Here is a 16,687-nt window from a genome sequence, read left to right on the forward strand (position 1 = left end):
GGAGGAGAGTCAACGTTGCATGCATCCAGGAAACAAAACGGGAAGGCAGCAGAGCGAAAGAGATTGGATGTGGTTTTGAATTGCTATACCATGAAACAACAGCAATGAGAAATTGGATTGGAGTTGTGCTGATTGAGGCGATGAAGACGAAGGTGTGGAAATCAGAAGAGTGAATGACAGACAGAAGATAGTTAGACTGGTACTGGACAGTGGGGTTGTAAATGTGGTGTCTGCATAAGCCCCGCAGATGGGCTGCAGTGGGCAAGAGAAGGATTCATTTAGGGAGAGCTTAGACCAGGAGCTTCAGAGCTTACTGGTAGATGAAGCAGTGGTGATGGGCGCAGACTTAAATGGAAGAGTGGGAAGAAGTAAGGACAGATATGAAAGGAACCATGGTGGATGTGGATATGGCAGTAGGAATGGGGGAGGACATTCTTCGAATAGTCCAAGCCAATGCTTTTTGAGTGAATACCTACTTCCAGAAGCAGGAGGGACATGTGATGACCTGTCAGAGTGGAGAAGTGAAGAGCCAGCTAGATTTAGTTTTGGTGAGGAGAAAGCACCTAAATGGAGTGAAAACTACAAAGTGATCCCGGGAGAGTTTGTGATTGACCAACAGATTACCAGCGAGAGACTGCGTCGTGAAAGGAGATAGGAAGAGGAAGGTGAGACAAAAGAACTGTAGCAGGGAGAACTTAAAAAGTGTAAGGCCTAGGGGGAGCGTGAATGAAAAATGGGAACTGGTGAGTGGAATACTGAAAGCAGCAGGTATTACCGTGGGAGACATCTACCATGTGAATCTCGTTAAGAACAGTGAAGGACGATCAATCTTGGATGAGATCAAGTTTAGAGATGGAATGAGTACTTTGAGAAGTTGCCGAATATGGAAAACCCAAGACACGAGATGGCTGAGAAACATCAAAGAGTAGAAGTAGTTGCACAGACTACAGCCAGAGAAGAGGTAGTGGCGGCTCTGGGGAGCATGACATATCAAAAGGCAGTGGGGTCAGATGAGATTCCAATGGATGTTTAAATCAATGGGAGAGAAGGGTGTTGAAATATTGATGGGGCTGTTTGGGAATATCTGGATGGTTCCCATCTTTGAAGGAAAAGGTGATGTACAAGTGTCAGAACTACATATCATTGATGAGCCACACCATGGAACTGGGAAAGGATCATAGAAAGGAGGCTGACGAAGCTGGTGGATATTGGTGAGAGTTTGGATTCACAGGGAATGTCAACAATGGATGCAATCTTTGCACTGATTGATCGAGAAGTTCAGAGAGAACAGGAAAATTACGTGGGTCCGAAGGTGCAAGTGATGCAAGTGGAAGGAGAGAGATCAAGAGGAAGGCAGAAGAAGATGGAGGTGGAGCGATGTGGTGCGATCAGATATGGTGGCCTGAGGAGTGGAAAGAGAGATGGCATAGGACAGGGCAGTGTGGAGGTTGGCAAGGATTGTGGACCCCACACGAGTAGGACAAATGTGTGGAAGAATAAGTTAACCATTCGGCTGGCTGCTTCTTCAGGGACGATCCTGATTGCTCACCCGGGATCGCCACTCCTTATCTGTGTCCGTTCGACCAGCGAGCATGGGGACTGACTGGGGAGGCTCGTGATGAACGCTGCTACTGGGCAGTTGGAGGCAGTCGCCCTCCAACAACAACATCGGAGCGCAGAGGAGCGACGCTCACAACAATGAGCGGAGCGCCGGGCGGCTGCAAAGCAGCAAAGTTGGCACAGCAGAGGGGTACATCTCTTGCATCTGCCAGCAGTGATCTCAGTCAACCCATTGGCACCTGCTGGATCTGTCCTGTGACCTGTCAGGAACGAGCCTTTGACACTTCACGTGACCTCAAAGTGCACCTAGCCTGGCATAGGCGCCATGGTGACGTTGCCGCCACTTCGTAGCGAATTGCGGGTATTATTGGTTATTGGGATTTCAAAGGGGAGTGCGTGGTGGGGGAGGCGTGAAAACCTTTGGGAGGACATGAGGCATAGAAGGGACACGGGGGCGAGGACAGCTCGAGGTCTTGATCTCCTTCGGTGCCACGCCTGTTGAGACAAGCCCGGCCGTGGGTAACTCTGCGACCGCGATCTTCTACAACTTGTGAACAAGGGGGAGCGATGGGGCTCTCGGAAAAAAAGAGATGTGTGTGTGGCGTTGGAGTCGTGACAGAACGCCACAAATCATTTGCACCGAGACAGAAAACACACGGGAGAAACAAACGTGACGTTTATTATCATTTATAATTATCACACACGCGAGCCGGACCATGAATCATATTCCCTCGTTTAGAGTGGAGGCTGTCTCAGCCTCTCTCAGTCCAGGGCAAGGATGCTTGCTTGCATCGTTGCTGCATAACAAAAAACCCCACAAAACTCCGATATCGCTCGTCGTGTAGATGCGTGTGGCTCAGTGTGCTCTTGTGTCGAGTTCCGCTCTCACAATGCTTGTTGTTTGCTCGGAGGAATACATTCCGCTACTAACGCGATACGCAGGAAACCTAAAAACGAATGCCACACGCAGACTTCCGCGTGCCCAATCCGCAGTGCTCTTATTATTGTTGTTATTGCTATTACTATTATTATTGTTGTTATTGCTCGAGACTAATTCCTCCTTGGTGCGGGGGGCCAGTCGTGCAGGCCGTACAGTGGCATGAAGCGACCTCGGGAAACTGTAAGCCATTGAAGATCAGAAATAATAATAATAATCATCATCAATCGTTGCATTTATCGGGCACTTGAATGCCTCGGGAACTCGAAAGTGCCTCAAGTCACACCTCATCTCAAACATTCGAAGGGCACTCCCGTGGCAGCTGTCACCCACGGTACAGAGTTGACTTGGCACCAGCCCTGCAAGTGGGGGGGGAGGGGGGCATGTTTATCACTTTGTTGTGTAAATCTTTGCCCTATTTAAGACCGGAAGCAAGTAGATCTCTTCATAATTCTGGCAAAATCGCCCCGGATGACGCTGGATGATGTCATTACCGGCGAAACGTCACGGTACTCAAATTGTGATTGTTGTGGATTTACTCTCCAACAGCATCACTGGTGGGCTGAAGTAGTAACTCATTGGAACGTTTTGTTTGCGTGACAACACTTACTGGTTGGCTGTGGCGGGTCACTTACGCGATCTAACCCACAAACTTGAATGATGTGTACATCCGAATTGCAGGTCATTTTTCAAATTTGAGCAAAATTTGGACCGTGACGCCGGCACACAGTGGGCCCCACTTGTATTTGAATGTCACGCAACGTATAACGTCCACTGCAAGTTCAGGAGACGGGGCCGTAGTATTTCACGTTTAATACACTCGCAGCATTAACCTGGGCCACATGCCAGATCCGAACTGCAAAACCCCTCGCAAAGAGTGCGGCTGCCGTCCTCTTCAAACCACATGCGCTCGGTGACCGCGTGATGTCTTCTGCCAGTCTGGAGCTGCCGCCGAGTGCCCGACGCCTTCGGAACCGGTCACTGGGCAGCACTCGGCATATTGAGCAATCGATTCACTTATTATGTACACGTCTCGAGTGCAGCATGGTCAACGAATGACCGCACACATTTCATACCTCACACAGTGCAATGCTGAAGGCGGGTCTGCTGAAAAACATGTATAGACAATGCCATCACCCTGTTCAAAGAGAGACATATATCCTTCAAACATCGTCGAAGAAGAGCGATGATTATTATTAATATCGTTCACCTGCAGAGGTTTCCAGTTATTATCACAAACAGCACCCGACGTTATCAGTAGCAGCGTGTGCTAATGTGCAATGTGAAGTCACAAACGCTCCTAAGGTGAGCGAGCGGCTCGCGATCGGAAGGTCCGTGAGTTCCCATCATCCCTCAGGGTTAGATTTAAAAAAAAAAATCACTTCGCGAGAAAGTCCACAGTGTTTGTCCTTAACACGGCGCCAGGCTTTCGTGACCAATGTTATTATTCGCTGCATGAGTACAATGCGTGTTGGACACCCTCCTCCAGACGTCCGCACCCAATTGTTAAATGTGCGTGGATCTCTCTCCAACACTACCCATGTGCTGCTGGAGCAGCAATCAGTTGTTCGTCACGTGACAACTTTATTCACCGGCTATGTCGAGTCAAGGAGGGTGTAACGACACACATTTTACTCGCACGGCGACCCAACCCAGAAACCAATTATTTGTAGTTATTTTTTGGATAGACTCTCCTCCCTCCATAGATATCCGGACTTACTTCAAATGATTCAGGGGGCTGTAAACAGGAGTTGTCTCCATCGCCTCGATGCTCCTTTGACTTCTGAGGCCAGTAACAATTAAAATCTCCGGTGATATCCACTCATTGTCTCCATTTAATGTCACGATTCGCTCACACAGCAGATACGCACTTTGCATGGTTGTGGAGCGAGTTAAATATATTTGGCCGCAGGGATCACATCAACCAGTCCACAAACAATTGAGAAAAATAATCCATACGCAATGTTACGTACAAGCAGCGTAATATTTGATTCGGTTCATAAAATGTTTACCTGCGAAATCCCTACCATATTAACCGCTTCTCTGCACTGGCTTTAGGTAATACGTGTAGAATTGCTTTACAAATTCTGTTACCGATGGTTAAAGCACGACATGCAATGGCACCAGATGTACTCGTCAGAGTTCGTTGTTCCCATTCAGCTTTAGCAGCGTGTGATAAGGTCGCCTGAGAGCAGTGGCCCCTGCTCTGCATTGCGAGGGTCAGGCTCAGGAGGAGAGGAGGTGGCTTTGTGTGTTCAGGCTCCACAACTGTGGAACTCTGCCCCAACGCATCAGAGGTCGCCTCGCAGGAGCTACGGTTAACTCAAGGCTTAAGGCCCATTTCTATACTCTCGCCTTTTGATTTTACTCCGGTATCTTGCGACAATTTTACCCTTTAGTTTTTCCTTCTCTTTGTGTTTTTACAATTATACGAGCGTTTACACATTTGTCTTTCTGAATTTTTTTTTGCCTTAACCTCGTGTGAAGTGGCCTTGAACTCTTGTGGCATTAAAGGTGCGCTCTCTGGAGACTATCATTATTATTATTTGATCATTATTATGGGTGGAAAATGTACCTTGCATGTCAATATGATTCCCTTTGTGTAAAAAAATCACGGCGGAAGCCAGAGGGCGCATGGGGCCGCACACGGACACCAACAACAGCCAACGGGGGGCCACGGCGCCAAGTAGCGAGCGTCGTTGCATTTCGGAAAGGGTCATTTTTGCCGTGATATTTCCACGAGGTTTGTGGATTACCGGCACTTACGGTGATCACAAGTAAGTTTTGTCCGAGACAACTTTCGTTTTTTTTGCGTCCTGTTTTTTCTGCAGCACAATTGTCTTTGCTCTGATTTATATTGCTTCATTGCTGTACTTAGCTTCTATATCATTGCTTTGATCATTTAGGTGACCCGGCTAACTTTTGCAGATCAGACACTCATCCTGCTCTGTTGAATTCTCACCTGGTCACACAAAATCAACTTGAAACTCAAAACTTCGAACCGGCACCTTTATGTGTTTAACAACATTCACAACAACCACAAATAACATCTCGCACATTTCCCAGCGGCGACCGACGAGAACCAAAAAGAGCCTAGGGATCCGCTTGTAACCATGGGCGACATGCCGAGGGCCCGGTCGCGAGACAACGCCACAGCCGCTACTTCCCGGGGTAACGCATCAACGCATCTCAGCGAGCGAAGAAGTGGTGAGCAGACTCGGGTGCAAAACCAGGAGAAAGTTCGCGTGCGACCAGGCTCATCGGTCACGGCTGGGCCATTGCGTTACTCGGCCGCCTGGCCGATAACGTCGAGGGGCCCAGGCAACACGGGCAGAAGGAGGCCGGTTGAAACCCTTGCAGATACGGCGACGGGATCGGTTCACATCGCCCGTCCCGGAATTCACGGCCCAGAGCCCTTTAAGGTTTGGATTTTCTGAGACGCGTCGAGAGCGTTTTTTGGCTTCATGGTGGTAGCAAAAACAAACCCAAATCCAGTTAAAGTCGCAGCACCAACGGACGCCCCTCGACACGCACGCCACACTTGCAAAGGCGATAACACTGCATCAGGGTCATTAAAATCGGTAAGACAGTTTTTCACGGCAAATCGTAATGTTTCAATATGATTTATCCTCGTCATCCCCACGGATTATGAAGAAAAAAAACAACCCCTAAATGGGCAGTGGAGAATAACAACTCCCCCCCCACCCACCCCCGCACTCCGACCCACCTACACGAACGGCTGCTCGACGATACAAATTCACCCCAAACCCCCCGTGGTGCGGCGGCCACCAACCATCAATATTTTCTCTCGGACTCGCGACTGCAGCTGCGGGGAATGGCTCGACGGACGTCTGCAGTCCGCGCAGGCTGGTTTAGAGAAACGTTTAAAAAAGCAGAGCGACACGTTGAGCGTGGTCCCGAGAGCATTTGGTGTCACGGCAACGCACGTTTGCAGAATGCTCATCGCAGTACCAGGTCGATTGCTTCCGTTTTTGTCTCTGTTAGCGAATCTGTGGCTGAGACGAACAGGAAAGCGACGTACGGGTATCTTTAGGCAAAACAAGTGATTTCGGTGAATGTACCTTTCGACGTCGCCGCCGCTGGATGAGGCTGGGGCTATGGCTTAACATTCCCTCGGGCGAGAACGCGAGGACCTCCGTGACCACCGTCACCCGCCCTTCCGCGCCCGTACATCTCCCGCCGCCGCTGTCTAATGCGTCGGAAGCCGCATCGACACAGCGGGCGGGCACGAGCCTCACGGCGCAGACCCCGGCAGCCCTCCACGTTTGCTTCACGGACGACGCAGGAGCCAGCAGCACGCACGCACGCGCGTGTTGCACAATCTCCGGCATCTCCGCAGGGACCGCACACCGCATAGATGGGGTGCGCTGGCACTCCGCGAATCCACTGCCGTTATCGGATCCCCACAGAGCTAGCAGCCGGGAGCTCCTTCTCGCCCGCCCGTGCGCGCGCATCCACGGTTAGGGGAAAGGCCGAGAGGAGTCTCGTTCCTCTCACGAGAGGAACTCGTGAGGCTCCGAATAGTCCGTGATGAGGTCCTCCAGCTGGTGATCGAGCTGCAGGAACGACGGTCGGCAAGCCTCCTCCTTGTGCCAGCAGTTGTACATGATGGAGTAGAAGTCTCGCGGGCAGTTCGCGGGACACGGCATGCGGTAGCCGTGTTCCAGCTCCTCCAGGACCTCCGCGTTGGTCATCCCTGAGTGTGGGGGGGGGGGGAGACAGTGGTACACGGCGCTGGATGCAGGGAGACACGGCGGAGTGGTTGGCATGCTCATTCACTGGAAAGCCAAAGTGGTTTCCTGCTCGAATGAGCAGTGAGGCATTGGTATTCATCCCTTGCCTACAAACCTAAGCCAATGGTGGATATTCCACATTGTCCTGGCAGGGGGGCAGGTCTCTGCATGGATAGGACAACTGTCGTTGACCTCCCCACAAAGTGGTTTTATAGACCGTGGAGGGATGGTGGGCTGCATCCAGGTTTGAACTTGCAACCTTCCGATTGCGAGCTGTTCACTATGCAGCTGAGCCACCTGGACATACAGAAAGAATGAAGCCCAACACGGGTGTTGCACAGCATGCATGGACGCGCATTGTTCATGTGTGTGTGTGTTAATGTGTGGTGCTGGCCACAAAACTACCCCCTTAATGCCCACCCACCACATGCGCTCACGACCAGCACTTTCCCAGCAGCGTGTGTGGCTATATGGGGATTATTTGTCTCGTCTCTGCACGTGCGTGCGGAGCGGTCATGCATTCCAAGCCCAGTGGACCGCAGTTTGATTCCCACTCAGGACCAAGAACTGTGGTGAATATTTTAACTGATGTTGGGCCTTCCCCAGGCCGACAGGCCTAAATGAGTGTGGCCTTCAAAGGTGCTCGCTAACAACATTTTTATTTGGCCACGTAAAAAAAAGATTTTAAAAAAATGTACAAATCCCATCAGTCACATGGCCATCTGGGAGTAAAACATTTTTCGCAGCACTTGGTTGAACGCAAGCAAACTCTGGATGAGTTTTGACATTCAGTGCCTCATAATGTTGTTACTGTATGTAAAACTTTAGGGGGATGTTTGTCATCGTGTAGGTGTTGTGTGGAGCGGTGGAACAGCGGCTGGCGCATTGCGGTACGAACCCAGCAAACCCGAGGCTGATTTCCGCTCACGGCTGTGAACAGTGACAAATATTTCAACTGGTACTGGGTCTCCATTACGTCGACTCAGATGAGCAGCTGGTTCGGTGTGTAAATATCAGCACTGTGGGGAGACAAAGGCGGCCGGGCGTGGTGCTGGCCGCCCACCCCACGCGTGCCGTGCTGGCGTTCCACAGGTGGTCGCTCACAGCACCTCACCCCAACAGTGCGTCAGGGGCTATACGGCGGGACCTTGGGTCTTGGTGTGTGGTTTAAGGCGTTTTCTCTGCTGCTGCTGCTCACCCGCGTAGGGCACCTTTCCGTACGTGACGATCTCGTACAGCAAGATGCCAAACGACCACACGTCCGACTTTATGGTGAAGCGGCTGTAGTTGGCTGCTTCGGGGGCCGTCCACTTCACGGGGAACTTCCCTCCCTCCCGGGCGATGTACTCGTCATCCTGCGATCAAACACGGACAAAAATTCCCCCGTATAGCCTATAACAGCCTGTTGAGGCGAGGTGCTGTTAGCGAGTAGGAGCACCTATGAAGGTCGGCACAGCGCAAGGTGGGGGTGGGTGACCAGCACCACCTGCCGGCCACCTCTGTTTCCCTAGTGGCGATGTTTACACATCGCACCAGATACTCATTTGAGGCTGAGATGACCTAGGGGAGGCCCCGGACCGGTGCAGATAATCGTCACTGAGGCTGTTTCTTCCTGACCTGCTTTTTTGCTTTTACCATCTACATAACAAAGGCTCAGTCCCATTAGCAGCAGCCGCACATTAACAACTCTGGCACCTCCCCCTCTCAACCAGTCTACATAACAAAGGCTCAATCCTTTATTATGTAGACTAGCCGTAGCTTCAGCTTCACCAACCTTATCATAATAATAAAAAAAACTCCTATCCAGAGGCCAACCCTGGCTCCTCCCCCCTCAACCAGTATATATACAAGGTCGGATCTCTTGGAATTTCTCATTTACTTGATACAGCAAGCGTGCTGTAACGGTTCCACCTGCAGACGGAAGCTTGTGTTGCCTCCGAAACGTCGTGATTTTTATTTTATTTTTATTTTACGTTTATTAATTTAAATTTTTAACCTACGTGACTTTACCGAAAAAAACCTAAGAATATGAATCCTTGTAGTCACGAAAGCTTCAAATCTAGAAGACAACCAAATACTTAAGGCTCCTTAGTTTTGTTACATATGGCCCTTTTTGTGTTACTTATGTTTTCCAGAACGGCGCTATTCATTATTCTGTGTTGTAACATAGAGAGGGTTCTGTTAGTTCACTCACATTGGTTCAAGAAAAGCCTGACGGCTGATGAGACAGTGAATGTAGCTTGTGCTGAACCAATTCTGTTAAAATTATGCACTCCCAGAAGGCTGTGTGACTAATGCGAAAACAAAATCGATATTATTTATTTGCTTTTTAATATGTGAAGGCAGATTGCCTGCTTATTTATTTTGTTTCTTATAATCTCCACAATGCCGGTCATGAATATTTTGAGGTAAATCCAAAACAACAACAAAAATCACGCTCATCCCAAACGTTGCGTCGAGGCCGGATTTTGGGAGTTTCTGGACGACGGTGATCCGAACGTCGGGAGCGGGTCGCTACCGTTCAGCCAGGTGAGAACTCAAGGAGCTAGGATTGCCCCATTTACAAGAGTAGCCTGGGTAAAGTTCAGTCTGTGACTCGAACCCAGGTCACTCACTGTCAAAGGCAGCCATGTAGTATGTACGTTGAACTTCTTTTGCACGGTACATAGCCAACCGTGCTAATCAGAGGTGCGGAGGAGGGCCAAGAAACTAAGCAGAAAAAACTGTTCTAAAGAAAATTATTTTGAATCTAGACGATTTAAAAGTCCACTGTTCCAGTGGCTTCCTAATATCGGAAGGGAGAGCATTCCAGACGGCCGCAGAAGCACATCTGAAAGCGTGCAATATGGTAACCATCTTTGTTCGATGGCCAGCCAAAATCCGCTGCGAGGATGACCGGAGTTCGAATGGTGGTTAATGCTCCTTGACGAGATCATCAAGGTATTGTGCTTCATTTGTGGCAAGCACTCTGTGTGTAGTAATCAGAAGTGACCTCATGACACATTAGTTCGGCAACCGGAATCCAATGCGAGCTCGGCGAGCACTGGACGGACACGGTCGAATCTTGCAGTACCCGCCACCACACGTGCCAGAAAACATTTGCACACGCTGCAGCTGTAGAGACGGACTGATCGGGTGGGGGAGCGGCAACGCTGCGGGGCCCCTCCCCCTCAAACCAAGCCCCCGCGCGCCACGCACACGCCGGCGCCGGCGACCCACCTTGATGACGCGCGCCAGCCCGAAGTCGGCCACCTTGCAGGTGAGGTTGTCTCCAACCAGGATGTTCCGCGCCGCCAGGTCGCGGTGGATGTAGTTCTGGGCCTCCAGGTAGGCCATGCCCGACGCCACCTGCACGGCCATGTTGATGAGGTGGCACATCTTCAGGACGCCCCCCTCGTCGTCTGCAAGTAAAGGCGCGCGCGACGCACAACGAACATCGGGGACGGCGTCAAGTTTGATTTTGTTTGACCAGATGACAACTCACGAGACCAAGGATAGAGTCTCATTTGCAAGAGTGACCTGGGTCGCCAAAGATAAATGAATAAGCAAAGAAAAAATTACAATCACGAAGAAACCAACGATGCAGAAAAGATAAATGAGAGAAAAAAATAAGCAAATAGAATCGAGAAAAAAACCAACCGGATTACAAAAAAACAAGCGCATTACGGACAGAATTGAACACAGTGCACAAACTTAAATAATTGTAACATTAAATTATTTATCTTGAAATGAAAGTAGGCTACAACAAATTAATTTTAAAAACAGGAGTAAATTTCAGTTACAGAATTATCCACGTGAACGGATTTAGCGGTGACGGTTGCACTAGTATGGACAGGCACATGGATGTACCAAGTCAAACGCAACTGCGAGTGAAGATATCACGGAGGTTCAACAGCTCCACGGCAGCCAGATGGAGATTTCTAATTCTCAAGAGCCGGAATTTAGGCAAATTATACGAAAACCCAAATGTGAGTGTCATAGTGTTTTTGTGCAGTAATTGGTAACTGGAGCTGCCGTGGTTCAAACGGAATCCAGGTAGCCAGTCCGATTCAATCTCCCGGCGTGGCAGTTTAAACCACGGTGCAAGTTTAATAAATCCCCAACACCACCGCTTCTGCCAAACCAGCAGTGTCAATGGGTACAACCACGGTTAGTCGATCGTCGAGCAGAGTGTGGATACTCCCACCTACTCCAGCAGTGGAAGAGTAGACCAAATACTATCTGGAGTTTGCTCGAGTGGAGGTCCCACAGACCCTGGTCTTGGGTTAGCAGGCGAGAATTTGGGGTTGCCACCATCCCCCCACCCCTCCTCTTTCTGTTGGTTACATTCAGGACTTGGCTCATGCAGCTGCTATGGCTGAGGAGAAACCCCTCAGCTCAAATACAGTGAGGGAAAAAAGTATTTGATCCCCTGCTGATTTTGTACGTTTGCCCACTGACAAAGAAATGATCAGTCTATAATTTTAATGGTAGGTTTATTTGAACAGTGAGAGACAGAATAACAACAACAAAATCCAGAAAAACGCATGTCAAAAATGTTATAAATTGATTTGCATTTCATCAGCTGCGTAACGCTGCGTGAAAGCTACCTAGTGTATCACCCCATACAAAGAGTTGGGTATTTTCAGCCACAGTTATGCCCTCCCTTCTCTCGACTTACAAAACGTGGAGCCCTTTAAAGGAACATCTGTGCTGATTTGAAACATGTAGGCTGGCCTGCCTATGTTCCATCCTAGGTTTAACCAGATTGTATTGTGTGAGGAGCTTTCAGATCTTTGAAAGATCTGGACTCCGTACTATTAGTAAGCTCCTCCAGCAGGCGAAGCTGCTTTGGCTGGGTCATGTAGCCCGCATGCCCAGTCACTTCATAGGCAAGCAGCTTCTGCTTGGCCAGATAGAGGGGGCTAAATGGATGTTGCAAGGGCTAGAGAAGAGGTGGGCTGATGTGGTATAAAAGGATGTGGAGCTGAGTCGAATGGTACTGGCCGTGTCAAGATCGGCCTCAGTGGAAGAGGCTCATGAAGGATTGCTACCTGGGCAGTTGGAGGCAGTCGCCCTCCAACAACAGGGGAGGGCAGAGAAGCGATGCTCACAACAATGAGCAGAGCAAGTTGGCACAGTGGAGAGCACAGGTGGTATGTCTGCCAGTCATCTCAGTCAACCGTGACCTACCGGCGGGCACTCGACACTTCACTGTCTTTAAGGTGCACATAGCCTGGCATAAGCGCCGTGGTGATGTCATCGTCACTTAGTGGAGAATGGCGGTTGGTATTGTTGTTGTTGTGAGTGTGCGTGTGAGTGTGCATGTAAGTGTTAGCGCCTGTGAGTATGAGTGTGAGCGCGTGTGTGTGAGTGTGTGCGTGCGAGCGGCTCACTCTGCAGGTACTGCAGCAGGCTGCCGTTCACCATGAGCTCCGTGATGATGTAGATGGGCTCCTCCGCGGTGCACACAGCGTACAGCTGGATGAGGTTGCAGTGCGTGAACCTCTTCATGATGTGCGCCTCAGCCAGGAACTCTTCGGGCACCATGGCTCCTGTGGGGACGCAAGGCCCAGAGGGCCCAGAGTGTCAAGCGGCCGGCAACAAACAGCAACTGTCAAAGTTGTGAGCGACAAAGAGAGGAAACGCGATTCTGGAAGTGACCAAGGATATCAGAAGAAAATAGACTCAACGCATTCGCCAATAGTACCGTGGCCTTAAGAGGAAAAATATGAAAGGTGACGTTTCAAGCAATGACCCAAAACATCGCCTACTTTCTAAGTGTTCATGTTACGTATTTATTTATGTATTTACCTATTTCTTTTTACGGCCACAGTGTTGTCGACACATGTGTGGGGGGTTTTATGTTATTTGTGGTTGTGCACCACTGACAATGCAGCAACAGCATCACCAGATAAGTGGAGGTTCTTACAAGAGCTTGGGGAATACCACGACGAAAGGAGGGGATTCCAAAGTGGAGCAGTGTAATGGGGAGAAGCAGAGAGAGAGAAGTGATGTGATCTGCAATGAGTTTCACGTGAGAATCTATTGCCAAGCAGATTATTATTTGGCGTTGGCGCTGATGCAGGCGTTGCGAGTGGTGCACAATTAACAAAAAAACACTCAACGTGTTTAGGCATATAGAGGAGGCTCCACGCGAAGCTTCGGCTGTTCTCGGCCACAGTCACCACCTCCCTTCTCTACGACAGTGAAACCTAGACCCCTTTAAATGAACATCTGTGCCAGTTTGAAACACGCAGGGCTGACCCGCCTGCGGTTTATTCTGGGTTTAACCGAGCTGGATTGTGTGAGGAGCTCACAGATCCTCGAAAGATGTGGACACAATCCCATTGGTGAGCTCTTCCGGTGGATAAGGCTGCATTGGTTGGTTCGTGTAGCCTGTATGACCAACCACTGTATGCCCAGGCACATTCTATTTGGCCGGATAGTGGGGGATATACAGGCACGGCACAGGCTATAGAGGACATGGGCTGATGTGGTACAGGAGAATGTGGAGGTGAAAGGACTTGCCGATGACTGGTACTGGCAGTGTCAAGATCGGCCTCTGCGGAGGAGGATCATGAAGGACGCAGTTGGAGGCATCTGCCTTCCAAGAACAGTGGACGGCAGAGGAGCGACGCTCACAACAACATAAATTGAAGCGGCGGGCAGCTAAAACGCAGCAAGTTGGCAAAGTAGGGAGCACAGGTGGTGCATCTGTCAGTCAACTCATTCGGTCAACCCATGGCACCTGGGAACCTCCTGCCAGTGAGCCTTCAACATATCACGTGGCCTCAGGTTGCACCTAGTCTGGCACAAGTGCCATGGTAACACCACCGCCACGTAGTGGTGAACGGTAGTTGTTGTTGAATATATGTAGGTGTGTACATCATGGGACCTCCTTTGCCAGTACCAAAATATACTAATAGGGTATTTCCCCTTTTTTCTGGCAACAAAACTGACACCTTTTGCAAGGAATCATGCTTACATTAACCACAATACTTGCAGTCAAATGCAAACAAAAAACAATACTCTGATAATTTATGCATTGTCTTTGAAACTGATTGGTCCACACCAGAGACAGCTTTCTTTGGAGCCTAGTCTCATATGGTGTTCGACCAGATGACGCCAAAAGGCGCACAGTTCAAAGACAACGCACTACCAGAGTAATGAGAGCTCGGGGTGAGCAGCTACATCATGGGACCTCCTTTGCCAGTACCAAAATATACTAATAGGGTTTTTCCCCTTTTTTCTCGCAACAAAACTGACACCTTTTGCAAGGAATCATGCTTACATTAACCACAATACTTGCAGTCAAATGCAAACAAAAAACAATACTCTGATAATTTATGCATTGTCTTTGAGACTGATTGGTCCACACCAGAGACAGCTTTCGTTGTCTTTGAACTGTGCGCCTTTTGGCGTCATCTGGTCGAACACCATATGAAACTAGGCTCCAAAGAAAGCTGTCTCTGGTGTGGGTCAATCAGTTTCAAAGACAATGCATAAATTATCAGAGTATTGTTTTTTGTTTGCATTTGACTGCAAGTATTGTGGTTAATGTAAGCATGATTCCTTGCAAAAGGTGTCAAGTTTTGTTGCCAGAAAAAAGGGGAAAAACCCTATTAGTATAGGTGTGTACATGTTTGTGTGTAGTGGAGTGATGTGGTACAGGAGGACGTGGAGCTGAGTGGACTTGCCGATGACTGGTACCAGCGGTGTAAAGATCGTCCTCTGTGGAGGAGGCTCGTGAAGGACGCTACTGGGCAGTTGAAGGCAGTCGCCCTCCAACAACAACGGAGGGCGGAGGAGCGACGCTCACAACAACGAGCGGAGCGCTGGGTGGCTAAAGCACAGCAAGTTGGTACAGTAGGGGGCACGGGTGGTGCATCAGCCAGTCATCTCGGTTATCTTAGTCAGTCGACCCGTGGCACCAGGGTCTGCCCCGTGACCTCCTGCCAGCAGGCGTTCGACACTTCACGTGGCCTCAAGTAGCACATGGCCTGGCACAAGCGTTGTGGTGACGTCGCCGCCACTTAGTGGCGAATGGCGGTTGTTGTGTGTTGTGGGGAGCGGTAGTGCAGCAGTTAGCGTGCTGCACTATGAACCCAGTGACCCGGGTTTGATTCCTGCTCACGGCCAACACCAGTGACGATTATCTGAACCGGTCCCAGGCCTACCCTAGGTCGACTCAGCCTCAAATGAGTAACTGGTGCGGTGTGTAAACATCGCCACTGGGGAGACAAAGGCGGTCGGGCGTGGTGCTGGCCACCCACCCCCTCGTGTACCGTTCCGGCCTACATAGGTGCTCGCTAACAGCACTTGTTCCAACAGTCTGTTTAAGCAATATGGGGAGTCTTTGTCGAAGGTGTGTGTATGCGTGTGTATGCGTGTGTGTGTGCGTGTGTGTGTGTTTGCTGTGTGTGCGGCGCGTGTCTGTGAGTACCAGGCTTGAGAGTCTTGACGGCGACGCGCGTCGTCTTGTTCCACAGGCCCTCGTACACCTCCCCGAACTGGCCGGCCCCGAGCTGGCGCAGCAGCTCGATGGAGCTCCTCTTCACCTCCCACTGGTCCACCGTGTCGTGCGAGAGGCCGAAGGTCACAGGGCTCGTGACCTGCGGAGTAAAAATAAAAACGCAAACCCCCTTAAGTCAGCGCGATTCACTCCGCTAGTGAGCACTGAGCAGGCGCTCATCTCCCGTTTACAGCATTGCAGAGTGGTGGAAATGCTATGTTCCTATGGTCGGGGACGAGTCTATCCATAGGACAATTTGTTGAATCCCCAAGAAGTGGTACTCATTTTATAGACCCCCAGAAAGACGGACGATGGTCAACCCCTGCAACTAGGATTTAAACTCACGACTTTCGGAGTGCAAGCCGCTCGCGCAACCTCTGAGCAGCCGCGTGGCCGGATCGGCAATTTTAATATTTTAGAAATAATGAACTCATTGTATTTGTTTTAATTTCTGTAATTCTAAAGTATACACTGTAGACAGGTTAACAAAAAAATTAGCTAACACTCCCATTCTCGCACAGGTGTCTGAGACGGATGCTGGGAATTCCTTGGCAAAGCAAAGCAGATGTCCAAAGAGAACACGGGGCAGGGTGAGTGCCTCGGCTAATTGATGGGAGGTGAAACGGTTGCGCTGGGTGGGCTGTGCGTGTAGGGTGCGTGGGACCATTCCCAAGGCCGGCGTTGGAGTGGTCTCCACAAGTCGCCGACCAAGGGGATTAAGAGATTAGCACCTCCAATTAGCACGGTGTGAAAAAAGCTGAGGGCGCAACGGTGGTGAGATGTTAACTACCTCGCCTGGTATACAGGAGGTCGTGGGTTCCATCCCGACCCTGACGCCTGCTGTATATTTGGAGTTTGCGTGTCTCTCTCATCATCATCATCATCACGGTGGCTAAGAGATGTTAACTACCTCGCCTGGTGTACAGGAGGTCGTGGGTTCTA

The 16,687-nt window shown here is 50.1% G+C and overlaps 1 protein-coding gene across 1 annotated transcript in view; it reads right to left on the reverse strand.

The window, feature by feature from the left end:
* Window positions 1-6,233: 6,233 nt before the first annotated feature.
* Window positions 6,234-16,687, reverse strand: part of LOC144941065 (tyrosine-protein kinase Src42A-like) — a 73,397-nt gene continuing 62,943 nt past the window's right edge. Inside the window, exons 4-8 of the mRNA XM_078867497.1 lie at window positions 15,677-15,845; window positions 12,627-12,785; window positions 10,471-10,652; window positions 8,450-8,606; window positions 6,234-7,214 (exon numbers count right to left, since the gene is read on the reverse strand). Of these exons, the coding sequence (XP_078723623.1) occupies window positions 7,012-7,214; window positions 8,450-8,606; window positions 10,471-10,652; window positions 12,627-12,785; window positions 15,677-15,845 (870 nt within the window). The 3' untranslated portion in view covers window positions 6,234-7,011. The remainder of the gene's footprint in view (window positions 7,215-8,449; window positions 8,607-10,470; window positions 10,653-12,626; window positions 12,786-15,676; window positions 15,846-16,687) is intronic.

Source organism: Lampetra fluviatilis, chromosome 24 (assembly GCF_964198595.1).
Source record: "Lampetra fluviatilis chromosome 24, kcLamFluv1.1, whole genome shotgun sequence".
Classification (NCBI taxonomy): Eukaryota; Metazoa; Chordata; class Hyperoartia; order Petromyzontiformes; family Petromyzontidae; genus Lampetra; species Lampetra fluviatilis.